The sequence below is a fragment of the Gymnoscopelus microlampas genome, assembly GCF_963454915.1.
Source record: "Gymnoscopelus microlampas genome assembly, chromosome: 24".
Taxonomy (NCBI): domain Eukaryota; kingdom Metazoa; phylum Chordata; class Actinopteri; order Myctophiformes; family Myctophidae; genus Gymnoscopelus; species Gymnoscopelus microlampas.
In genome coordinates, this window is record NC_139961.1 from 4,665,707 (window position 1) to 4,693,020 (window position 27,314).

The window sequence follows — 27,314 nt, forward strand, 5'->3', positions numbered from 1 at the left end:
CACCATGAGACACACAACTACACAACACAGCTTATGTTCATGTTAAACACCATGAGACACACAACTACACAACACAGCTTATGTTCATGTTAAACACTATGAGAAACACAACTACACAACACAGCTTATGTTCATGTTAAACACCATGAGACACACAGCTACACAACACAGCTTATGTTCATGTTAAACACCATGAGACACACAGCTACACAACACAGCTTATGTTCATGTTAAACACCATGAGACACACAACTACACAACACAGCTTATGTTCATGTTAAACACCATGAGACACACAACTACACAACACAGCTTATGTTCATGTTAAACACCATGAGACACACAACTACACAACACAGCTTATGTTCATGTTAAACACCATGAGACACACAACTACACAACACAGCTTATGTTCATGTTAAACACCATGAGAAACACAGCAACACAACACAGCTTATGTTCATGTTAAACACCATGAGACACACAGCTACACAACACAGCTTATGTTCATGTTAAACACCATGAGACACAACTACACAACACAGCTTATGTTCATGTTAAACACCATGAGACACACAGCTACACAACACAGCTTATGTTCATGTTAAACACCATGAGACACACAGCTACACAACACAGCTTATGTTCATGTTAAACACCATGAGACACACAGCAACACAACACATCTTATGTTCATGTTAAACACCATGAGACACACAGCTACACAACACAGCTTATGTTCATGTTAAACACCATGAGACACACAGCAACACAACACAGCTTATGTTCATGTTAGGGCTGTACCCAAACGTTCGAAGGTGCGGACCTTCGTTCGTTATGTCGGCATTCGAATCTTAATTAATGAGTTCGAACGTCCGCTTTTTAAAAATATATATAAATATATTTTTATTTTTATTTTTATTGAAAAATATATATCAGAATGTGATATATATCAGAATATCACAGTACTATGTTGTGTTTACTATCATTTGAAAGTCACGCACGCACAGTGTGTCTCTCCAGTGATTCCACAGCGAGTTGAGTCGAGGTGAGGAGGGGTCATAATTAATCATAATTAAGTAATATTGCGATTATACAACAGTTACCAACAAAACACATCCAAATGTATTCATATTGTGGGGCACTTCATAATAAAAATGTTTCGCTATTATCCGTTTCCCTGTAAAGAGAAGAGTTTTTGACTGAGACATTAAATAGTCCCTGTAGCAGCGCTTTGAGGCACCGTCTCATCAACACAGCTGAGCTATCAATGCTTGCGCAGTGGAATGAATTCCAGTAGGCTATATGCTCCGTCGTACGACCGTGTCACATGGCCAAAATAACTGATCTACAAGCTGACAACGCGTCGCGATGGCGACGCGTTGTGAACTTGTAACTGTTAAAAAGAGATGGAGCGTTACCTTCAAGACAGGGCCAAACAAAATAAAGTCCGGCCCGCAACTGTGGTGGAAGGCGAATTCTGACCGCTACCCGAAACTTTCATTGGCAGCAAAACACTGCCTTTGTATCCAAGCCACTTCCACAGCATCGGAACGCATCTTTTCCAAGGCAGGATATATAGTTAATAAGACCAGGAGCTGCCTCCTCCCTGACAATGTGGACAAACTAGTGTTCTTGGCACACAACATGAAGAGAGTATAGGAGAGAGGTGAGGGCCGTCTCGGCAAGACTTTTTTTTTGGTTCGTCACTAGACGAGAGTGACGAGAGTGAGACATTTTATTTTAAAAGTCGTTGTTTGTTAACTGTTTCAAGCTGCCACGCCCTACCAATGCCATACTTATGTTTTATAGTTGTTGTTTAATGTAACTAACAGCCCTGTGCAGAATATTGTCTGTCGTATTGATAGATGTTGTATTGGTCAAAAAGAGAGCGAGTTGTCTGGAGGAAAAAAAAGACACTGTGACAATTAATGCGCCCGTTTTATTTTTCTGTTAAATGAATGAAGGCTTTCAAGGGAGGCTATTGATCTGCATTGTTTGTACTGTCTGGTTCTGGTAACGAACGACTTAAGCAATAAATCCTAAACTTTAGGAAATATCTTGTCTTGTTTGATCATTAAATCCTTTAAATACATTACGGGCATTATGAAACAACTTTTTTTTAAACCAATAGACTATGCAATATCGGCTCTATAATGAATTGCACCTTGGTTAAAGGCACGTTCGTTTTATTAATTAAATAAACACGATGGTTCGAACGAACGTCCTTCGATGGTTCGAACCATCGTTTTGTTAATGAATTGATTAAAAACGATGGTTCGACGTTCGAACCATCGTTTCATTAATTAAATACGATGGTTCGAACGTCCGTTCAAAATGTGTGTCTCATTAAACACTATGAGACACACAGCAAGCAACACAACACAGCTTATGTTCATGTTAAACACCATGAGACACACAGCTACACAACACAGCTTATGTTCATGTTAAACACCATGAGACACACAGCTACACAACACAGCTTATGTTCATGTTAAACACCATGAGACACACAACAACACAACACAGCTTATGTTCATGTTAAACACCATGAGACACACAGCTACACAACACAGCTTATGTTCATGTTAAACACCATGCCAGACTGGAGCCTTGTTTTCACCTTGAATATCAGACTTTCATTTAACTCAGCGGTGATGCAACTGTGATGATGGAGAGGGCCACTATATTTCCACACTCACTCCAGGGGGACACATTGCATATACTGTCAGGCAGAAACCTCTCATCTCCGTATCGCCATTCTGTGTCACACGAAAGTAGCAAAAATAGCCGATCTACAAGCTCAAAACGTGCCGCAGTGCGACGCGTTTTGCTACGCTATTTGTGCTATTTTTTTTGTATTTTTTAATTTTAATCCTGAAAAGTAACATTTTTATTTAATTTCAAATGCATGTAGTTATACTTACGCTAACTTTATGAACTTAAATACAACTACATTGGACATAAAAAAGACAATAGAATTTTAGTACTAGTCATTAAGCTGCTAATATAGACTGAAGTAATTAAAGCGGGTCATGTTTGCATGTTTGGAATTGTAACAGCTGAAATCAATAATATATCAGTATTCTGATATTAACCTTCGGGCCGCATTAAGTGAAGGTGGGGGCTACGTGTGGCCCCCGGGCCGCCAGTTGCCCATGTATGATTTAACCTGTTAATCTGGTCTGTAAGTATTATAATATAAATATAATATAACTTTTTATGAGCATTTCCTACATTCATATTGTGCAATGCAATACCATACAATACTTAAACATGTTGTCCTGCTATAGGATGGTGAATTCACACATTCACCAGAGCCTTCATTCAAAGAGACGTTTTACCTTCATCAGAAGAGGAGACGTTGAAAGAAAAGACGCTGCTTCTTCACATCCATCGATGTCAAGTGTCTGAGTTCATCTGAGGGCGTTTGTCTCTTCCTCAAACTCAACTAGAACAACATCTGTGACGTCAATGAGTTTGAACAGGAAACTATGTGTCAGGGAGAAATATAAAAAACACACTTTTATACATTTGGTTGTTGAGACATTCATCTTTACATGGCTCTGTGTCAAAAACACAACATCTCAACATGTATATACGGTACACAGCAATAGTAATGGATGTTCCACATGTATATCACCCATTCTTGAGAATTAGGACAAATCATGTCATACCAAAAAAAATCTAATAATTACCTATTAACACACTGATTTAAAAAATGTCGGGTGAAAATATATTCTTAAAGGATTTATATGTATGAATTACATACGATTTATACAATGTTTTGGTCTGGTTTCCTTTTTTTTTTACATCTAAACTTGCACTCTGCCAGAAAACACCCTAGGATTCACAACTTCATAAATTTTTAAAAACATTTAGTTTAAAAAAAACTAACCATGTGTATTAATTACTAACATGGGTGTAAGAATGTACTATTAATATCATCTTTGTTAAAATATGTTTTAAAATGTGTAATTCTATTAGCATTAGTAGAAATCTAAGCAACTTTGAAAAATAAATTACTAACTACGACTGTGCTGTGGAATGAAAAAAAAAAAACATTTGGTCAACTCCGTCAGACTCCGTCAGATGTCAACTCTATCAGATATGCCATTTTGTGGAGTTGACATCTAAACTGTGGGAGGTTGGCCCATTACATGGTTTAATAGTCAACACTTTCATCTTTTAAAATATATTTTCCCGGCATAATTTAAGAATATAAAAAAATATAATTAAAGTTTTGTCCCTATTCTAACATGATACAGGTGGTATGTAAGGTTAATGAATGTCAATCAAAGCTTCATCCATTGCAGTCTAGCCTGCAGTGTATCTGAAATGTTCAAGGTTGTATTTATCGTTACATCTTGTACACGGGTATGTAAGAGCAGAATGTGTTTTACTGCACGTGTGATCAAAACACATGTCATATGATTGAATATCATTAACTATTACATTCTTCTGACCCCCAGCCTGAGAATAATGTGTTGCTGAAACTTTGATGAAATGACTCAATAAAGCACCGAGTGTGACGAGACATTAAAACACTGATTGTTTTTATGAAGACATTATTTCACATTACACTACATAGATGATTTTCAGTATGTTAAAAATATGAAAACTTTCACCTCATGAAGACAGAGATTCTACATGGGCAACTGGTGGCCCTGGGACCAATGTGGGCCCCACCTTCGCTTAATGCGGACCGTGGGTCAATTGATTTCAGCTGTTCCAATTCCAAACATGCAAGTTTACATGATGACCCGTTATAATTATTATATCCTAGTTTGAGTGCAGATACACAATGTGGCCCCCTGGAGTGAATGTGTAAATTAATGGCCCTTTACATCAAAGTAGCCCAAGCCTTTCCTCGATGCGTTCTGAGGGGCGTGTTACTCTACATATAGATACTGTATAGACCCACATGACATGACACACTGTGAGATATTTATTTATATTAACATGTATATTTAAGAATATGGATGTTCATAACATGTATCAGTGTACTGATAGATGCTGAGTGTTCCTGCTCTACACAACACACTCATTTTAGCATTAAAAAGAGAAACGGAAGTCTTATTTTGTTCACGAATTGATACATAGTTTGCACATCTCTGTCGACTAATAGCTGCATGACATGATGGAGGCTGCCTCCAGTGGTGTGCCACGGCTAACAGTAGCATAAAACTGGTGTGCCGCTCTGCGACTATCGGCACGCCACGTTTATTTATGTGATGTTGATCGATTGAAACATGTTTCAATTGACACATCAGTTTTTTTGCTGCAGTAGGCTGGCGTTCCCGAACGCAACTCTAAAAGCTGTCATTCAAGAACTAAACATTACAGTTATAAATAAAACTGTAATGTAAAGAAACATTTCAAACATTTGATATCAGTGACAGCATGGGTATGAATAATGTCTTATTGACACCAGCAATCAGCAAAGGAGGAAGTGAAAAAAAAAGAACAGCATCACAACTGTTTTTAAGTGATCATGCAATACATCACACATTCAGGATTAAAATGTGTGTCTCTGTGTACAGACCTGCAGCAGCTCCACCATTCACCTCACTACTGCAGGCTGACACTATGCCTTTACCAAGCTGTGACTGCTCAGTGATTCCTGATTGTCAGTTGTGGAATCCCCCCCATTCCCTCCCCCACAGAAATACAGACAGCAGTTTAACTTTGTGCTTTTTCCTAAATTAACGCCCTACTTGATCATACTACAAAAGTAGCAGATCTACAAGCTCAAAACTTGTAGATCTGCTACTTTTGCCATTTTTGAATTTGAATCCTGTGACAGTTTGACATAATGTGAGGTTTCCACCCGACAGAGACGATGTATACTGTAGCAACATTTTCAGAAAACGTGGGGTAGGATTTAGAAGGCGTTTTTAGAATCAGCCTCATTTCTAAATGGGTGTTACGCCCCGGCCTGGTGACCACCAGGTGTAACATAAAAATTGACTCCCTCCTACCCAGTTCCCAATTCAGACAGGCCACACAGGTTTAAAATGCTAAGAGTTCAGGATTTATTTTACAATTAATAAAACACATTTACAATACCTCAGGGTGGGGACCATAACTTCCAAAATAAACAAATCCTACTCTCAACTAACAAAACATAGAACAAACTGAAATGACAAAGAGAGAGGTCACCCACCCCAACATTCCCAATGCAATACAGTATCACAGGGTGCTCCTTCCATTCCGACATCTCACCACTCCGACTAGTGGCTTCCGCGTGCGGTTAAGGTTAGGGTTAGGGTTAGGTATAGGGTTAGTCAACGTCGGAAAGGCGACATGTCGGAAAGGAGAAATGCACCCCAGTATCACAAGTCTAAAACTGAACAAAGTGTTGTTTGGGAACTCTGGGAACTTGATTAGGAGGACTACATCAGAACAACTGAGGACAGCCATCTTTATAGTCCCCAGCCTGGTCACATGAGCCAATCATCAGCAGGCTCCACCTAGTAATCAGCCAGTCATACTCAGCCACCACGCATTCACCATTCACACCAGCTGGTACTCAGTTACTCAATCACACACACACACACACACACACACACACACACACACACACACACACACACCAATGAGAGAAACATACCGACACACACAGGCAAACATATATATGCAAGGGATAATGCATGGGGAGGTAGTCATTATTGAAATTTAAAGCCCGACAGGGCGATTAACCACCGGCTTATTACACGGCTACTTAATAAATACATAAATACATTTACCCAAAAGTAACAACAAAACGAAGTATTTCCTTGCTTACGGCAATGAAAGTATTCCATAAGTATTGGGCTGGGCGGACAAGTTCGCCTCGCAAAAACAAATGACGAAATGGAAAAAAACTCGCCCCAAAACACACTCGCCCCCCATTCTATTTACTGCCGATTTGCCTGTAATACCACCGGATTTGCCCCGGGGCAACTATGTTTTGGGGCGAGCGTTTTGGTATTCCCCCGTTGTTGCGCCACGATAAACAAGGAAGTGTAGTGGATCAAATAGAATGACTTTTCGGTTATTGCATCGTCTATTTCTCACTTCAAATGTTTTCAAAAACATTCTTGAGAGCAACGTTTAGTTGTAAATTACATTGGTTGTTTGTTTACATGGCTGTCATGTTGGATAAAGCATAAAATCAAGCAGCGCAGGTTGATATGAGCAGGTGTTCTGAGTCTCTGATTACACAGTTTCCTCGTCGGTCTCACCGGTCATTATCATCGGTCATTATCCAGAAATAATGACCGATGACTGACCAATCAGAATCGAGCATTCAACCAAGCCGTGTAATAAGACCCTATAGCAGTGGCGGAGCGTCCGGGTAGGCTCGGTAGGCGGCCGCCTACGGGCCCGGGACCCTACATGGACCTTTATTTTATTAGAATTAGACGCACTTTGCGTGATCCGCCTCTCAGCAACTTTCCCAGAGATTCACCAGCCTGTGCGCTGGTGACTGGGCACACACGCACGGGCTGGGCACACACGCACGGGCGATGCGCGTGCGTGCGTGCGTGCGCAGCGTGCCGTGCCTACCGGACGGCTTTCAGTTGTTCCGCCACTGCCCTATAGGGTCATAACAATGGGTTAAACCACAGAGCTGTGACCTGGGCTACAAAACGGATCAGTAAACAGCCGAGCTGACAGAGACCACATACATGGTTTATTCACACTTAAAATAACAACGTCTATACCAATGACTGTCACGTCAATTAACTGTCAAGTTCAGCTGGTTTTCCCTTGTACTTTCAGGTTGGTGTCGTCCTGTGTGGCTTCCAGTCTTTCTGTAAAGGCCAGTACCTTGTGACATCAGGAAGAAACTTCGGACAGGCTTTAATTCCGAACTAGTTCAGAGAGTCAAGACACCTGGGAGAGCAGGAGTTCTGAGAGAAGTTTGTATTGACGTCCATGTGTATTTACAGTACATCACCTCCCTTTATGAAACATTTATGAAGGAGCATGTTGGCCTTACGAGTGAAAACATCATAACTGTCCTTAAATGACCTAGTCAGCTATAGATGATCAGTTCTGCTGACCAGACAGAGTCACTGTGGTTCTCCTCCTACAGAGATAAACCATCCTCCCTGTCTCATTTCCTCTTAGTGTGCACACTGTTTCCTCTTCTCTAGACCTAAAGAGGAAGCACCACCACACTGCCCCACTTTCTACAAGACTCAACATGTTACAGTTACATTTAAGCTACATGTGTAGCTGCCTGTTATGATGTGTAGCCTCATACTTGTTCATGCATTATGTTTATGCACTTAACAACAATATAAGCTTAACAACTGTATGTCTGGACTGGGGGGGAAAATAACCTTTGATTTAAAATTAATTGGTGAGATCCTTAAAATTACATTTTAAGTTATTCAATTTGGTGCCAAATGGCAAAATAGGGACTTTTGATGTTTTTTTGTTAGTTTTTTCCCCCTCAGTTTTCATCAGTGGTTGTGAACAAATTGAGGTCAAATCATACTAGAGAGACGGAAAGAGGAAGTACAATTATTTGAGCTGCGTGCAGCACTTGATTGATTGATGTACTTTATTTAGTAAGACATGAGAACAACAGTACATGGAAGTACAAATTCACAATACAAGGTCTACTAAACTGGAAGACTCATAAAAGCACAGAGCTTGTTTCAAATGAGTTCCCCATGCACACAAATCATGATGACATATAAGAGACAGACAGATATACACAACTACTATAGAATGTCATACAATCAGTTTACAGGTTACTGGTATGAAGAGTGAGAAATATGTACAAAAGGAGAAGGAGAGAGGGGGGGGGGGGGTAGGGGGGTAGGTTAGGTTAGGACTTAGACAGGGGCCATTTTCCAATTGCGGCCTCCTGAAGGTGTATCTTTAGGGCTGTTTTGAAAGAGAGTAGGGTTTTACACTCCTTTACTCCTTTTGGTAGGGCGTTCCACATTTTTGATGAATAGCATGAGAACGAGTTACTTCCCTTTGTTGAGCCAAAAAAGGGTTGGACAAGGTTTGTGGAGCTGCCTCTGGTATTGTGATCGTGGACATCATTAACATTTTGGAAGTATTTTGACAAATACAGGGGGATCCCAATGTTGTGATATATCTTGAAGACCAGGCCCATAGCAAGTTGCTGTACTCTGTCCGCAACCCTAAGCCATCCAATCCTATCAAAATGATCAGGGGTTTGAGTGAGAGGAGGGGCTGCTACATGTGGGCAATAGTGTGTGTGTGTGTGTGTGTGTGTGTGTGTGTGTGTGTGTGTGTGTGTGTGTGTGTGTGTGTGTGTGTGTGTGTGTGTGTGTGTGTGTGTGTGTGTGTGTGTGTGTGTGTGTGTGTGTCCGTGTGCGTGTTTAGCCTGTGTGTTGCATTCTTAACCTTTCAACTAGGCAGAGATGAGAAGAATGAATATTCTTATTATAATGAAACAAATGAATATTGAAACAGTATGACATATTCAGAATCAATGTGTAGGCTATTGAACAATATGTGTGACACTAAACACTAAACCTATATTGTTGCTGCACACACTAGAAGTGTGTGTTCATGTCCTCCACTACACCACTGGGTGTCTGTGGAAACACTTTGAACATTATGATTGTGTTCTGTGGAGTTCACTCTACAGCAGGGGTTCTCAAACTATTCAGGCAGCGACCCCCCAAAATAATCATATTTGAACTGGGGACCCCCCTGGGGACCCCCCACAATAGTAATATTTGAACTGGGGACCCCCCTGGGGACCCCCCAAAATAATCATATTTGAACTGGAGACCCCCCTGGAGACCCCCAAAATAGTCAATATAGCTGTTGTTAGAGCCATATGATTTCTGTCTTTTCCTTTCTATGACGTCACTGCGTCTGCGGGGCGCGGTCAAGTTCAAGGTGCGTCTGGATACTTAATTCAGTCTGCAATCAAGTGCAAGCTGTTGCTTGTGGCAGAGGCACACAGTTTTAGACTGTGTTTGAGAGAACGGTTGGGCTATTATTCCCGTGCATTTAAGTTTAGTTTTATTTATGTTTATATGCTGACAGTGACGGTGAATAAACCTTTTTTGAACTAAGTGGACAGTTTGAAATTAAGTTCTTGAGCACACGTCGAAACTTCTTTTTAGCCTGGCAACCATGTAGTGCCTCATAAGTATAGGACTTATTGACACTTCAGCTGTGCTATTATAGCTCAAAAATAGCAGATCTACAAGCTCACATCGTGTCACTTCGATCTAGTAAATCTACTATTTTTTAAAAATCTTGAAGGATTATTTTTTAACAAAAATAATCTCTTCTGGGCGTCTCTGGCACAAAACATTTCTGGACAAATAAATATTGTTTTGGGTTAATGGGTTAATTGACTACAATAGCATCCCATATCTAAAGTAAATGGTGCATTTATATAGCGCTTTTATCCAAAGCGCTTTACATAGATTGTGCATTACATTCACCCATTCACACACACATTCACACACTGATGGAGGAAACCATGCAAGGCACCAACCTCCTCATCGGGAGCAATTAGGGGTTCATCGTCTTGCTCAAGGACACTTCTACACTAACTCTGGGGGAGCCCCCCAACCCGGGATCGAACTGGAAACCACAAAGTTCACTCTACCCGGCCATTCTAGCCCTAAGCCACTGCCACCCCATTATAAAGTATTATGGATGCAGTCCTGGCTAGCGTCACAGGGCAGGACATGGGTCTAAACACTGTCTATTATACACTTAACACTGAGTTCATCTGTTCTAAAAATGAGATATTTCAGTAAACATGCACTCCTGAACATGCTCACACAAGACTCCAAGTTTTGAATCTGTTTCTTGCATCCCACCCAGTAAACTAAAACATTTGTTATGAATAACAGCTGATGATAATGACACAATCATTCCTTACATATTATACAGTACTGCATACTGCATACAGTTGATATGTTTGTACAGAGACCTGTATGGTGGGTACAGAGAGGCAGGCTTGTGGTTAGCTTGAAGGTTTCACATTTGAAATTTTGTTGATGTCAGGCGGAAACCTTACGTATGTCTAAAAACGTTCCTTTATCATCATAAAAATATGTAAACATCTAAAAAATAGTGAAAATAGACGATTTAGAATCTCACAAAGCGCCACATCGTGGTGCGTTGTGAGCTTGTACATTGGCTATTGTACATTGGCTATTTTCACTACTTTTGTGCGACACACACTCAAAGTAGGGCATTCATTTTATGAAAACTGTTTAAATATGGAGATACAAGGATTTATTGGTGCGTCTCTCCCCGCTGTGTGGAGCCGGAAGAGACGAGGCCGGAGCGCTGGCCCAGCACGCAGGCGCCCAAATATATATATATATATATATATATATATATATATATATATCTAGGCTCAACCTTTACAGTCATTGATTATGTAGTGGAACGCAGTGAGCTGGGATTGAACCCGAGGCTCCCACTCGCCAGTACGACGTGTTACCAGTCATGCCAATAGGGCTGAGCCCGATTGGCAGGTCTGTTGCACGCCGGTACTTGGCTAATTTGACTCTGGGGGCTACAATCACCCCCCCGATCTTTGGAGCGCGTCCTCGCGCTTCACACTTCACGCAGCGGACCACCGTACACAACGTCCCTCATGTCCCTCACGCGAGGATATTACGCTCCTCGTCCTGCCGACTACGCCAGATTGTAGTGGAACGCAGTGAGCTGGGATTGAACCCGAGGCTCCCACTCGCCAGTACGACGTGTTACCAGTCATGCCAATAGGGCTGAGCCCGATTGGCAGGTCTGTTGCACGCCGGTACTTGGCTAATTTGACTCTGGGGGCTACAATTACATTGATTTCTCATTCTATTATAGGTGTTGTAGCCTATGTTTATGATTATATGTATGCACTTAAAACCCATACAAGCAAAACAACATTTCTGGAGTGTGTGTGTGTGGTTTCTTCCCCTCAGTTTTCATCAGTGGCTATTATGCAAAAGGGGTGGCCTGGCCAAATCATACTAGAGAGATGGAAAGAGGAAGTATAATTATTTGAGGTGCGTTCAGCACTTTGAGTGAGAGGAGGGGCTGCTACATGTGGGCTACTGTGTGTGTGTGTGTGTGTGTGTGTGTGTGTGTGTGTGTGTGTGTGTGTGTGTGTGTGTGTGTGTGTGTGTGTGTGTGTGCGCGCGCATACGTATGTGCCTGCCTGCGTCAGTGTAGCCTGTGTGTTAAATTCTTAACCTTTCACCTAGAGAACACAGATAAGTCATATCAATAAATATGCATATGTAAATTAGTTTTTTACTAATTAGATTGTAACAGTTTGAAATCTTCAGAATCAATATGTAGGCTCTAGTGAACAATGTATGTTTGTGTTACTGTTGCTGTTCATATCTCCTCCACTACACCACTGTGGAAACCTTCTCAACACCTACTGTACATAATGCACATTTTCAATAATATCAAAGCTTTCAGTACATGATATTCCATGTCAGGAGTACTACATTGGTGATAATATGACAGAGCCTTTATTGACCACTATACTACAGTCATGTTATTCATTGACTTTGTATATTTTCATACGATAGCAGAGTTTTTGTCCCTATATCTAAAGTACTATAGATGCAGTCCTGGCTAGCTTCACAGTGCAGGACATGGGTCTAAACACTGTCCATTATCCACTTTACACTGACGTCTTCTGTGATATTTCAATAAAAATGAAGTCCTGAACTTGTTCACATGCTCATTATGCAAGTTTTGTTTCTTTGTTTATTGCAAGTTTTGTTTCTTGCATTCCACCCAGTAGAATAAAACATTATAAATAACAGCTGGTGATAATATGACACAATAACTCCTCACATATTATCCTCCTCATACTGCATACAGTTGATATAGAAAGCATAACATTGTGTCTGTTCATTGTGTCTGTTTGTACAGAGACCTACAGAGAGGCAGGCTTGTGGTTAGCTTGAAGGTTTCACATCTGACATTTTGTTGATGTCAGGCGGAAACATCACATGTCGAAAAACGTTCCTTTTTCATTATAAAAACATGTACAAATTTAAAAAGTGAAAATAGCCGATCTACAAGCTCACAAAGTGCCACATCGCTGTGTGTTGTGAGCTTGTACATCTGCCATTTTCACTACTTTTGTGCAACACTCAGAGGGCATTTTCTTTCTTTTACAAAAGCACATAAAAAGTTGAACTAGAAAATGTGCTCCTCGGAGCACAAGTCTCCGCCAGCAAATATTGATTAATCCTGTCTAAGCTATTTATATTACGTATTGTGATGACACCAGTGTGTCTACATAATGTATTGCTCCGCCATTTCTCAGCCATTTCGTGATTATTCCTGTCTTACCTCACTTTGAAAGAGACACAGACTCTTTCAAAGTGACACATCTATTTATAGGCCGCTATACGTCATGTGTCTCACTAGCCAATCAGAGCACACTCTTTCAACGTATTGTCACGTGTCACGTGAGGCTTGACCAATGTTAGCTTGGCCGAGGGGGGGGGGCGGAAAGTGAAAACATAGTCTCCTGGCGGAGACAAAAATATGGAGATACAAGGTTGTATTGGTGCTGCATGATGTACAGCCTGCTCTGTGTGTGTGTGTGTGTGTGTGTGTGTGTGTGTGTGTGTGTGTGTGTGTGTGTGTGTGTGTGTGTGTGTGTGTGTGTGTGTGTGTGTGTCTCTCTCTCTGTGTCTAAGGTAGAGAACACAGACCGCACACAAATAAAGGTTGTAGGCAGCTGAAAACTCCTTTACTGAATAAAAACTGAACTCCTCTAGCAGATGGGAAAAACATGCAAACTTCAAGGTCAAAAATACAAAACAGAAATAAACTGGAGCAGGAATACATACAGCACAGCAAACACAAAACATTATCAACAACACTCCTTACATATACACGCCAGTCCAATGAACTGACTGTACAGCTGCATGGGCTGTCCAGGTGGGAACAGTCTGTCAATCAGGGCCTCACACAGAGGGGAGGGGCTGAGCAGAAGAGGGGAGGGGCTGAGCAGAAGAGGGGAGGGGCTGAGCAGAAGGAGGGGAACGCACACTGGCAACGTTGCCAAGTCTGCTTATTATAAGCGACTTCCGACTGATAATAATAATAATAATAATAATAATAATAATAATAATAATAATAATAATAATGGCTCTGAATAAACAATCAAAAAATGTCATTAAAATACATCTGTTTTAGACCCTCATTGAATGTAATCTGAGGAAAAGACACAATCACAATGACTATAAATGATTAAAATAGGTCAAAGATCAATCCATCCACATGATATGTAATGAATGAGGATGTGTGATGCAGCATGCCTCGGTCCATAGCACTGAAATGTCTTGTAAAGAAAGACATCTGGAAGGAAACCGTAGATGAACTCCTTTCACAAGGAGATGGAAAGACAGTGATGGGGGCTTGACTTACCACCTGCTCCACAGTGACTCCTACAGGCCATTAAGTGCACCTGCAGGACAGACTGCAGCAGCCTGAGGTGACAGTGAGAGAAACTCTTACATGTAGAACTGTAAAGGATGTGGTTGTTAATTCACTGAACACACCATGTTAAGTGGTCAGATGGGTGGGCTGTGGGCATTTTGTTTTAATGATCAATCAATCACATTTTTTTGTTGTTTTTGTTTAATGTTTTAAGGAAAATGTATTCAAAGAGTAGAGAAATGACCCCCATCTAAAAACACACATGACATTGCATAAAGTTATCATAAACATTTGGGGGAACCATTATTAATGTCCCATTGTTGAATAGTTTTAGCATTATTATGTAATACTCTTACTGTGAACACTAACCCAGCACCATGCCCCATTATTAAATAATTGTATATCATTATATTTGAATTAAACCTTTATTTAACCAGGTAGACCTCATTGAGACATAACATCTAGGGCGGCAGTGGCTCAGGGGTAGAGTGGCTGGTAGAGCGGTCGGATTCTCAGTTCGATCCCGGGCTCCCCCAGAGTTAGTGTTGAAGTGTCCTTGAGCAAGACACTGAACCCCTAATTGCTCCCGATGAGCAGGTTGGTGCCTTGCATGGTTTCCTCCGCCATCGATGTATGAATGTATGGGTGAATGTAATGCACAATCTATGTAAAGCGCTTTGGATAAAAGTGCTATATCAATGCACCATTTACCATATATAAATCCACCATTTAACATCTATTTTTAGGCAGCACAATAAATAAAAACACATTTAACCTTCAAAGACAAATAGTTGTCACTCATCACGTGAAATGTCTTTCCGTCTTTGATGAGCGGCAGGGTGTTTAGTGGTGAGTCATCATCATTCATTTGATGACCGGGTCATCGGTCAATAGGACCAACTCCTCTGGTCATCAAATGATTGGCTCAGGAATGCAACAAAAACTAAACAATATCCATGAATTCAAGGCTTCATGGGGTGTGTAATTGATAGACAATAGTCATTTTTTGGTGAACTACTCCTTTAACTCCTGCAGTTGTCACACAATGCCACAGACACACACCCATCTCTCACACCCGTCTTTCCCCATCTCTCTCCTCTGTTTCCTGTCCATCTGTACTATAAAACTATACATAAAAGGCAGAAAAAGACCAAAAAATATCTTTAAAAAAAGAAAGGCATTGCTTTTCCAATTTCAGTGTTTATATGCCTTTTTCAGAATGGAAAAAATGTATGATTCTTTTTCTTCTGGTTTGTATCGGTTTTCAGCCATAACAGCAATTATTATATCAGATATCACTCAACTCACCATACGATTCCAATCACAATACTAGGTTCACGATACGATTTTTTAAACAATAATTTTCCAGACAAATCTAGTATTTTCTATACTATAATAATGTGTTTTCTCATCGCGATACATCTTTTATTAAATGGATTTAAATTGTCACCAGTTTGAATCGATTTTAATAGATTTACGTTACATGCCTACATTTCAGATAAATAAAACGTGTTTTCCCAATTCCAGTGTCAGTTATATTGTTAGTAGATGTACAGATGTTTTCCTTCCTGATATCCATAGCTTGAGTATCGCTCGATACGGAGTACTGATCCAATACCAGTGTGTAGTTTAAACACATCTAGGACAGTGCTTCTCAAAGTGGGGTCCACGGACCATCAGGGTTCCTTGAGAGGGTTCCAAATGGACCCTTACAGGTCTGTAAGTCAGAGAGTGTACAAATGGAACCAAATGGACCCTTAAAGGTCTGTAACTCAGAGTGTGTACAACTACTCGGACCACGGGTCCATTTGGTTCCATTTGTACACTCTCAGAAATTAAAAGATTTGAGAACCACTGATCCAGGAATAAATAAATAAATCCATTAGTAATTGTTAAAGTGGAGCTACAAGTTAGTAAAGGAATAATGCAAATAGTACAGTAAGAGTATAAAACATCAACTGAAGTGATCAAAATATGACTAAATTAAATATTATCATGTGATAAATGACAAGGTATCGTATCTTAGGCTGGAACACTCACCGATACCAACACCAGTATTTTAGTCCACGGACCCCCATCTAAAAATATTTTTTGTGCCAGGGACCCCTGTACCAAGAAGTCTTTGAAGATAGCCGATCTACAAGCTCACAACATGTTGCATCGTGGCGCGTTGTGAGCTTGTAGATCGGCTATTTTCAAATATCCAATAGATACAGTATAGGTTTCAAATGCTCATGTGACCTAGTCGTCCTTTTTTGGGCCTTGTTTTCATAAACCTGGTTATTTCTCTCGCAAATTCTGGCAACACTGTCTCTCACCTGTTGCTGGGGGTCTCCCAGAGCCCACCCAGGCCACCACCATGCAGTGAGGACTGAACCATCTCTCACCTGTTGCTGGGGGTCTCCCAGAGCCCACCACCATGCAGTGAGGACTGAAGCATCTCTCACCTGTTGCTGGGGGTCTTCCAGAGCCCACCACCATGCAGTGAGGACTGAAGCAGGAGACGAAGGCCAGGTTCTCTACACAGAAGGCCAGGACCCAGAAGAGCAGCAGAGCGGCGCTGTGTCCTCGGGTGCGGTCCATCACCAGCACCCTGCGTCTCTCCACCCTGAGCAGGACCACGGCCCAGACCCAGCCCAGCGCCGAAAAACAGCCGTACAGAAGCACGTAGCCGGGCAGCTCCCCTCCACTGCAAAGCATGGAATAAAGAGAAATAAACAAAAAAACAAAAAACTTTGAGAACCACTGATTTAGAAGACACTAACGGCTGCCCGACTGCCCGTGGTAGGTAAACAAAACTTGCGGGCAGGTGGAGTTTGCTTTGGGGTTGCCCAACCTGGCAACTGCAAGTTTTGGGCGGAGAATGAACGTGCAGAGCGGGCGGCCATAGCTGAGTGGTTAGTGAGCCCGCCTAGGGAGCCAGAGGCCCTGGTTGCCCCAGGTTCGATTCCCGGCCAGATCAGCATATGTGTCGATGAAATGAAATTTGTCCCTGAGCAAGACTCTTAACCCCTAATTGCTCACAGGTTCTCATTGGAAACAAGACCGCAAGGACTTTCATGAACGACCTGTTAAAAGGAATTATCCTTATCCTTATCTGTCCCCTCTTATCTCTCTCTCTCTCCTTCCCCCCCCCCCCACACACACACACACACACACACACACACACGCACGTGCACGCACACACACACACAGTGCAGTGAGAAATAAGTGTTAAATTGAACGGTCATTCAAAATGTACCTATACATTTATATTGGAGGTTTGACTTTTCGGGTAAGTGGGCAAGACCTGTGGGCAAGTAGAACATGACCTGTGCTTGCCCGATGGGCAAGTGCCTCTGAGACCTTATAGTGTCAACCCCTGCAGACATGTTTTAGAATCGTCCTCAGGTCTTTAACGGGTTAAATAATAATCACCTTGCCGCCCGCCACAGCATCCCTCCCACGAACTGGAGCAGGAGGAGGCCGGAGACGGCCTGCTGGAGGCCGTGGAGGCGGGAGCGCGGGATGAACTTGGGCTCCATGGCGGTGCCGTAGCGCTGGTAGCAGACGCAGTGCACGGTGCCCAGGAGGAAGGCCAGGCTGAGCAGCACGGAGGGCACCAGGGTGAAGTAGAAGCAGGGGGCCATGTCGTGGTCCACCCACGTCCGGGAGATGGAGGAGTTGGCCTCACAGTAGCTCTGAAGCAACGCCATGGTGGCTGCAGCAGCTGGGGAGGGTCAACCGACGGAGAGAATTGGTTAAGGAAGACATATAGTACACTGAAGGCCTATTGGCCTAACTGTGAGAAAGCATATTTATTTTAGCGTCCTAACTGTGAACGCAGCATAATAATAAGTATAACACTGGGGCTTTATGCAGTGGTGGAGTACTCAGATATGTACTTAAGTACGCACAGTACTTAAGTACATTTACTTAAGTTACTTTACACCACTGGCACTGGTAGCCTGTAGCATTGTAGCTGCCAGTGTGAACACAGCATGCTCATCATGGTTGATGTTTAGTGCTGCATTACAGAGTAGCATCCATCCATCCAGGGACTTATACAGGGCAGGCTTTAGGGTCCAGCATTCAGCCATACGGTTGCAGAATAGAGCTGGATATGTCAGGATAGGTTTTAATGGTACTGTGTAATGCAATCCTATAGGAATATGTACATAACACAATATTATACCAATTATATATATACACTGTAGACTGTTGTTGAGACTTCTAGGTCAGTGATTGTCAAACCTTTTTCCATGTTAAGGACCCCCAGCTGCAGTGCATATGTACTGATTAGACCACAGACCTGAGAGCTGCTAAATGATTAACTATTAATGATTTAACTGATCTCAAGCACCTCTGGGGATCCTCAGACCCCATGTTGACAAGAACCAGTGTTTTATAACTTACTGGTGACAACAGCATCATGTTATTTGACTGGAGGCTTTGAATATATCAATCTGTTTGAAACAGCCTCCTGCTCACACCACAGGCCCTTTACTTTCTTTCTTTCTTTCTTTCTCTTTCAGCTCCACTGGGCTTAGGGTCCATATGCGCAGCAGCCATAATGGAACAAAACTGGGCCTCTTCCTTACTTCCTTCACAGAATGATACTAATGAAGGCTCTGTTCCATTCTCAAACAGAGTCAGGGTGCTGATATTGTTCATGTTGGCTCACTGGAAACACTCTGCCTTACCAGTGGGTCTCAAAATGTGGTCCAGGGACCCTCATGGTTCCTTGAGGGGGTTCCAAATGGTCCCTTACGGGTTTGTAACTGAGTGTACAAATGGACCCTGGACCTGAGTGTCTCAGACTCTCACACACACACACACACACACACACACACACACACACACACACACACACACACACACACACACAGCCTCGCGTGGCCAGACAATATCACACGACACACTGCGTGGATATTAGTCTGGTCCCTATCAACGAAAGATTTTTTTCCAAGGGGCGGTTACAAAATGATCCAAACGGACACTATTGGTTAGACCTAAACCAATGAGAGCAGTGCTTCCTTGTACGAACCAATCAGAGCAGTGCTTCCTTGTACGTCATTGCTCCAAATAAGGTGGAAAGCCCGCCCACATTTGGATACTGGGCCCTGATTGGTCCCTCACGACATCGGAGGGAGAGAAATGAAATCTCTATGGAGGGGGGGCCAGACCTAATCTGCCGAGGGCTAAAGTGCGATGCAATTTTGCAAAGGCAGATTCGTCTGGAACCAGGCTCTCTCTCACACACACACACACACACACACACACACACACACACACACACACACACACACACACACACACACACACACACACACACACACACACACTCACACACACACACACACACACACACACACACACACACACACACACACACACACACACACACACACACACAGAGAGAGACACACATCCTCCTAGAGAACATAGAATTTAAGTTATATAGGTGTTTCTAATTTAATGTATATATATTTATTTTTCTTTCCTAGGAACTGGCAAGGAAGATTTTGAAAGGAAAGGACAGAGTCCGTCCGTTCTCTAGATATATGACGTGACACTCACGGGTGGCAAAATCGCACCGGAAGTTCGATGAATTACATTGCAGTGGATGGAGCCGGCTGGAGCAGCTCATGAACAAACATTATTTCTGAATGATTGAGACCATTGTAAAATAATCGCTTCAGGAAAATAAAAGAAAACATATCACATATTTTTTTCTGCTGTCTTGTTTTTCCATGTACACTCTACATAATGTTATTTAGGTATCCAAAGAGCAGAGAGAGTAAGATTCTCACTGGGCAGCCAGACTGATTGACAGTCACTGATTGACAGCTGTCTGCCAATCAATCAGTCAACACCTGTTGACAGCTCACACACGAAAATACCAAAAGTAAAAGTACTCTTTATATAAAATGTCCCAATTCAAGTTTTCAAATGTATACAAATCTTTTGAAAATAGCAGATCTACAAGCTCACAATGCATCAAATCGTGATTTGTGATGCATTGTGAGCTTGTAGATCGGCTATTTTCTTACTGTATGTTTTGTAATAATAATCAAATCAATGTAATACTCAATAATAATTAAAAAAGTAATTAAGTACATGTACTCAAGTACTGTATTTAAGTACAATTTTGAGGCATTAGTACTTTACTCGAGTATTTCCAATTTCCAATACTTTTACTTCTACTCCACTACATCTCATACTTTTACTCCACTACAATTATTTGAAACATGTATGTATGTATGTATGTATGTATGTATGTATGTATGTATGTATGTATGTATGTATGTATGTATGTATGTATGTCAGACATTTTTTATAATAAAAAAAAACGAATATATTATCAAACATCTACAATGTGAACTATAGTGTTAACAGAGTGACAATGACATATCACATGAGTCATTGTGAAACAATTATGATTCATGGTCACACACTATTTCAGTAATATAATTAAATTTATTATATCTTATTGTATTTATTTCATTTTATTTGAATGCAGGGTCATTAAAATTAGTCCATATAAAACAAAATATGTGTTGAATTAACTGTAGAAAAAGTCATTGGTTAAAGATTGGAGTCATTGGACTAACAGCTATATCACAAAACTTGAAGAACAAGGCACTGGATTAATTAAGCTTGGCTGTTAGCCTGGTCCGGACCACTTTGTAGATTTTGATTATCTTTCCACTCAAACAGAGAGCGTCTCCTTTCAAACCCCAATGGTTCTAATCAGCCCCCCGCCCACAGGAGTGGCCCAATTCTCTCACAACTTGCTACAAAAATCCCTCATGAAAAAATATATAATCTACTACCTTTCATTTTCAACCTTCACATGTGTCTCCTTCTCGAATAATCAAAAAGTGCTATATATTTCATCTCGCAATTTACTTCCGGATGGTTCGTTTTGCACTTTTTTTGCCACATCGGTCACGGGAAAGAAATAAGCGCTGCCGTGGTCTATGGAAACGAGCCCAAAAGTGCACCCAAATAAGCCCAACATCGCTTATACAAACAGTCAGACCTGGCAACGCAGCCTACGCCAATCATGCCTGAGAGATCTACAAGCTATGGGGCAGAGACGCCACCGTATCTTAGCAACAACTACAGCGCTCACTCTCATTGGTCGTGTCACGCTAAGAGCAGTCTCCAGACAATGGCATCGCAGACAGCTTGCTGTTACTGCTGTAGCCATCACAGTTAGTCCCAGCGACGACGGACAGGGCGCTGTGATAGCTGCCATGTCGCTAACGCTAACGTGGTTGTCATGCCTGCAGCGGCTGTGCAATCACTTTGTCAACAATGCACGTTCGTGTGGTGAATGTCAATATTGCTGCTCAGTTAGTCCATTGTAGATGGTGTATGTTTGTGTGTGTCTTCTGGAGAACTATTTAGCTCCACAGCAACTACAGTAACTAACGTAATGGCAGGACCGCCCCCGTGCAACGCATGCTAGGCTGCATTATGGTCATGTAGTAATTTCAGATAATTTCGCTCCGATTACAGCAGTGCTTATCAACCCTTTCACGCCGCCCCCCCCCCCCCCCCCCCCAAATAAACGTACTTGATCTGGGGACCCCCCCATTCTGTTTGACTCCGTTCCACAAGTACATATTGTGAAAATAGCCGATCTACAAGCTCAAAACGCCTCACGTTGAGAGGCTTTGTACGCTTGTAGATCGGCTATTTTCTACATGACTGCCTCTTTCTCACATTCTTTGACAATGTGGCTCATGTTTTCATAGTATAGTTTGTTGACTACTTTTGTTGCAGAAATGCTCATTTCCTTTACTTTCCTTTTTTTATTGTCTCCGCCAGGCCGAAAGGCATGGCGCAAGACTATGTTTCACCCCCTGTCCGTCCGTCTGTGATAGCTAATCTCTCACATCGTTGACTTGATCGCAGCAAAATAACAGCCCGATGAGTCAGTGAGAGCTGGATAAACGAGGTAAAATGTGTCAAAAGGAGTCTGTACGGCTGTCGATAAATGAACACATGACGTCGGTGGGAGAGGAGATATTGTGTCTTTTGGACAAACAGCAGCGTCGTGCTGATGTTTGTTGTGTGAAGCAGCTTAATGTCAGAGTGTTTGTGTTGGAGCGCCTCAGTGCGGCTGCAGAGTTCATGTGCAACCTCTTCCAGAGAGAGACAGAGACACTAGAAACTCTGCTGGGGAAAAAAAAAAAACTGCTGGGCATTGACTTTCATATGGATATTGATCTACACACTGCAGGTATATCTGCTACACACACAACATCAAACTACACACTGCAGGTATGATGCAGCGTTTGCATTACAGCCAGCATGCCAGCGTAGTTCCCATATGGTTTCAAGGTGGGCTAAACCATATGGACCCCATGTCAGCAATGTCAGCGGCATCCACTTCAGTCCCAACTGCGATGCCCATGCAGGCTATAAGTAGCTTCTACCTGGCCCTTAGGTGGGCCCCAACTACCCATGTTTATGTGGGACCAAGGCGGGTCCTACCTGGGTTTGCCCATGCAGGCTTTAACTGGGTTCTACCTGGGCCCTAGGTGTACCCTAACCAACCACAGTGCAGTGCCCATCGCTCCAATTGTTGTGACGTCAGGGCTCTCAATACTGCACATTGGTGGAGGAGGAGGGGCCGCAGGGCGACCGCACACATCGCTGAACCAATGGTAGCCCACGGATGTTTCCTCTGGGGATTTACAATCTGCCCCTCTATGCCACATATCATCCGCACTACAGGGTCTTCACTGACCGAGCCACGGCCCCACTGACCCTCATGACGCTACGCCACTTATATGAGTTGCCAAGTGGCCGCGGGCGCTACGTGGGCGTGGCCGCGGGCTAGACGCGAGCCCCCGCGTAGCGGGGGCGAGCTTCTAGTTATTACAAAGCATACAGTAAGAAGATAGCCGATCTACAAGGTCACAATGCATTGGGGGGGCAGGGGGGAGGGGGTTGCAGGGGTAGGGGGGGGGGCACGTGTGTGAGCTGTCAACAGGTGTTGACTGATTGATTGGCAGACAGCTGTCAATCAGTCTGGCTGCCCAGTGAGAATCTTACTCTCTCTGCTCTTTGGATACCTAAATAACATTATGTAGAGTGTACATGGAAAAACAAGACAGCAGAAAAAAATGTGTGATATGTTTTCTTTTATTTTCCTGAAGCGATTATTTTACAATGGTCTCAATCATTCAGAAATAATGTTTGTTCATGAGCTGCTCCAGCCGGCTCCATCCACTGCAATGTAATTCACCAACTTCCGGTGCGAGTTTTGCCACCCTGAGGATATCTAGAGAACGGAACGGAAGTCTGTCCTTTCCTTTCAAAATCTTCCTTGGGAACTGGGGAATTGGAGAATAAGTGGTTCTCAAAGTGTGGTCTGGGGTCCTTGAAGGGGTCCCAGCCAAATGATTGATAGTTAGGAACCCTAGCAGGTCCATTTAGGTTCTAGAGATCAACATGGTATCAAATGGGGGTCCGTAGCCTAATGCATATCAAAATCTTGACGTTAAAATGGTTGAGAATCACTGCTATACTGTAGCTGTAAAAATCTTCTCTTAATTGGGGGTCCCTGACGTATCTTTTCAAATGGGGGTCTATGGGCTAATATGTGTCAATTTGGGGTCCTGGACATGAAAAAGTTTGAGAAACACTGCTTTAAAGATTTATCCTACATAATATGTACATACTGTAGATGGATAGTCTAAACTATCATAAAAGTTACAATGGTGGTATTAACCCTCTAAGACCCGGATATATTTGTACTTGCAAAAAAAATATTTAAACCTTTCAGATGGTCTTGTAGGAGTATTTTGAAGAGGAAAATATAATGTTTAAAAAAAAAAATGTTTTGGTAAGCTTTTATGCAAATGTTGACATTTAGCAACGTTGGGTCCATCAGGTAGCAAAATTTCCTATAGGCCATTTTTATGAATAACATGGCAAATGTGTAATTACTTCACTAAAGCAACTTAATGATTCATTTATATGGATTATTATTTGGCCTCAGATCAATTATGAATAATATTTGGCCTCAGAACAGTATACATTATGAATAATAACACAAATAAGCCATATTCTTAAATCAATTTTATTAAAAGAACAACATGAAAATCAGTACAATATATGTAGTAAAGAAACCTAATAACCTAAACCATTGTCAGTGATCACACAATACTGCCTGGCCAACTCACTGATTTGCATTGATAAAAGGATGCAAACTGATCTCCACCCAATATGACCCTGCACATTCCTGACAATGTTCACCAAAAAAAATATTACAGGCATATTACTTACGTTTTTGTGAGGAATATCTTCCAGAGAAAAAAAAGATCTGTTCCAACAGATCATTTTTAAGTTGTGATGATTCCTGCCTCTGTGGGGGGTATTTATATGCAAATATCCTGGTCAATGGCATTGTGAGACTAAAGAATAGGACCCAATGAGGATGTATAGGTGAAAAAATAACAGAAAAACAAATTATTTAAACTCCTTTCTTTATAAAATATAATTGTTGCTCTAAAGCATCTCTGGGTCTTAGAGGGTTAATATTGTATTAGTATTGTTATATTAGTATACAGACACACTTTGCAGAGGATACAGGGTTACTTGAGGACAAGAGTGAGATCAAGTTCTGTAGGTTTCTGTTTGGCAATAAGCTTCATAAGGTCTCGGTGTGATTCCATGCGTAGGTGTGTAGCAACCACTAATGTAATAACGGCTCATAATGTAATAAGGGCTCATAATGTAATAAAAAAAATGTAATAACAGCTCATAATGTAATAATCAGCTCATAATGTAATAAAAAAAACGAGCGCATAACGTAATAACGGATTTTTGAATAATGTAATAATGTAATAATTTGTTACATTAACAACCTCCACATAGGAGGCTCATAATGTAATAAAACCTCATAATGTAATAATGTTTCATATTTTGGGTAAGTATCATGGTAGTAAATCAGTATCATGGTCCGTATCATGGTCAGTACCATGGTCAGTATCATGGTCAGTATCATGGTCAGTACCATGGTCAATACCATGGTCAGTATAATTATCATGGTCAGTATAATGGTCAGTATCATGGTCAGTATAATGGTCAGTATCATGGTCAGTACCATGGTCAGTATCATGGTCAGTACCATGGTCAGTATCATGGTCAGTATCATGGTCAGTACCATGGTCAGTATCATGGTCAGTATCATGGTCAGTACCATGGTCAGTATCAGTACCATGGTCAGTATCAGTACCATGGTCAGTACCATGGACAGTATCAGTACCATGGTCAGTATCATGGTCAGTACCATGGTCAGTATCATGGTCGGTATCATGACCAGTATCATGGCCAGTATCATGGTTAATTATGGTCAGTACCATGGTCAGTATCAGTATCATGGTCAGTACCATGGTCAGTATCAGTACCATGGTCAGTACCATGGTCAGTATCAGTATCATGGTCCGTACCATGGTCAGCATCATGGTCAGTATCAGTACCATGGTCAGTACCATGGACAGTACCATGGTCAGTATCATGGTCAGTATCAGTATCATGGTCTGTATCATGGTCAGTACCATGGTCAGTATCATGGTCAGTATCATGGTCAGTACCATGGTCAGTATCATGGTCAGTTTCATGGTCACCATGATACTGACCATGATATTGATATGATACTGACCATGAAACTGACATTGTAAAGACCATGATACGTACATGATACTGACATTATACCGACCATGATACTGACCATCATACTTGCCAGGAAACAACAATTTGAGCCGTTATTGTCTCCGCCAGGCCGAAAGGCATGGCGACAGAGTATGTTTTACCCCTGTCCGTCCGTCCGTCCGTCCGTGTGTCCGCGTGTCCGTCCGTCCGTCCGTCCGTCCGTCCGTCCGTCCGTGTGTCTGTCTGTGAACAGCTAATCTCTGGCACCGTTAGCCCGGCCGCTGCGAAACTGTGCAGACACACTCCCTGGATGCCAAAGCCGAACCTCTGTCCTAAAATGTTCAGATTGTCCTGTTATAGCGTCACCAGGAGGCCGATTTGTGCAAAACACATTTTTGGATATCACTCCTACAGATTTTGTCCAAACCTCACGTAAATCGGTACACAGTATCTATATAGTCATGCGATCAACACGGATCTCCACGATTTTTTATATTCTATCCTGATTGGCTAAGATTGGCTTCCAAAGTTTGCAGGATTGGTTTGTTTTGAACAAAATGCCTTAAATCATCAACGCAGCGTGTGATTGCCGTGAAATTTTGCGCACACCTTCCCACTAGGCCGAGGAAGAAATGCCACCCTTTTCACATTGGCCTATTATAGCACTACCAGGAGGCCACCATAACCTACCTGACCTGGCGGAGACCTGTGCTCCGAGGAGCACTTTTTTTTAGTTACATTATGCAGTGTTATTACATTATGAGTGGCTACGCAAGGTTCTTAATGTAACACATTATTACATTATGGGCTCATGATTTTATTACATTATGAGCTGATTATTACATTATGAGCTTTTATTACATTTAGTTTATTACATTATGAGCCGTTATTACATTTTGAGTTGCTGTAGCAACTCATAATGTAATAACGGCTCAACTCAAAATTAATAACGGCTCATAATGTAATAAATGTACAGTAATAAAAGCTCATTATGTAATAATTAGCTCATAATGTAATAAAAACAACAATTTGAGCCGTTATTACATTATGCACTGTTATAACATAATGAGGGGCTACGCGAGGTTCTTAATGTATCACATTATTACATTTTTTATTACATTATAAGCTTTTATTACTGTAAATGTATTACATTATGAGCAGTTATTACATTATGAGTTGCTACAGCAACTCATAATGTAATAACGGCTCATAATGTAATAAAATAAATGTAATAA

At 41.7% G+C, this 27,314-nt stretch overlaps 2 protein-coding genes across 16 annotated transcripts in view; both read right to left on the reverse strand.

Moving 5' to 3' along the window:
• The window catches only part of LOC311040900 (uncharacterized protein), a 61,038-nt gene extending 57,622 nt beyond the window's left edge, over nucleotides 1–3,416 (reverse strand). For 11 of the 15 annotated variants that reach the window (XM_084051295.1, XM_084051299.1, XM_084051302.1 and 8 more), the window contains exon 1: nucleotides 3,345–3,415. The gene's annotated coding sequence lies outside the window, so the exon portion shown is untranslated. Of the gene's footprint in view, nucleotides 1–3,344 lie in introns of all 15 variants that reach the window. The other 4 variants (XM_084051301.1, XM_084051300.1, XM_084051289.1 and 1 more) reach the window with 3 other exon arrangements.
• Nucleotides 3,417–12,207: 8,791 nt separating this feature from the next.
• LOC311041067 (ATP-binding cassette sub-family B member 6-like) lies at nucleotides 12,208–18,143 on the reverse strand (the record flags this gene model as incomplete). Its single annotated transcript, XM_084051505.1, has 5 exons — nucleotides 17,842–18,143; nucleotides 16,743–17,113; nucleotides 14,453–14,474; nucleotides 13,905–14,009; nucleotides 12,208–12,211 (listed from the first exon to the last, which is right to left on the reverse strand). Exons 1-5 carry the CDS (start codon nucleotides 18,117–18,119, stop codon nucleotides 12,208–12,210), a joined length of 780 nt encoding a protein of 259 aa, XP_083907631.1. The 5' UTR covers nucleotides 18,120–18,143.
• Between the last annotated feature and the right edge of the window lie 9,171 nt (nucleotides 18,144–27,314).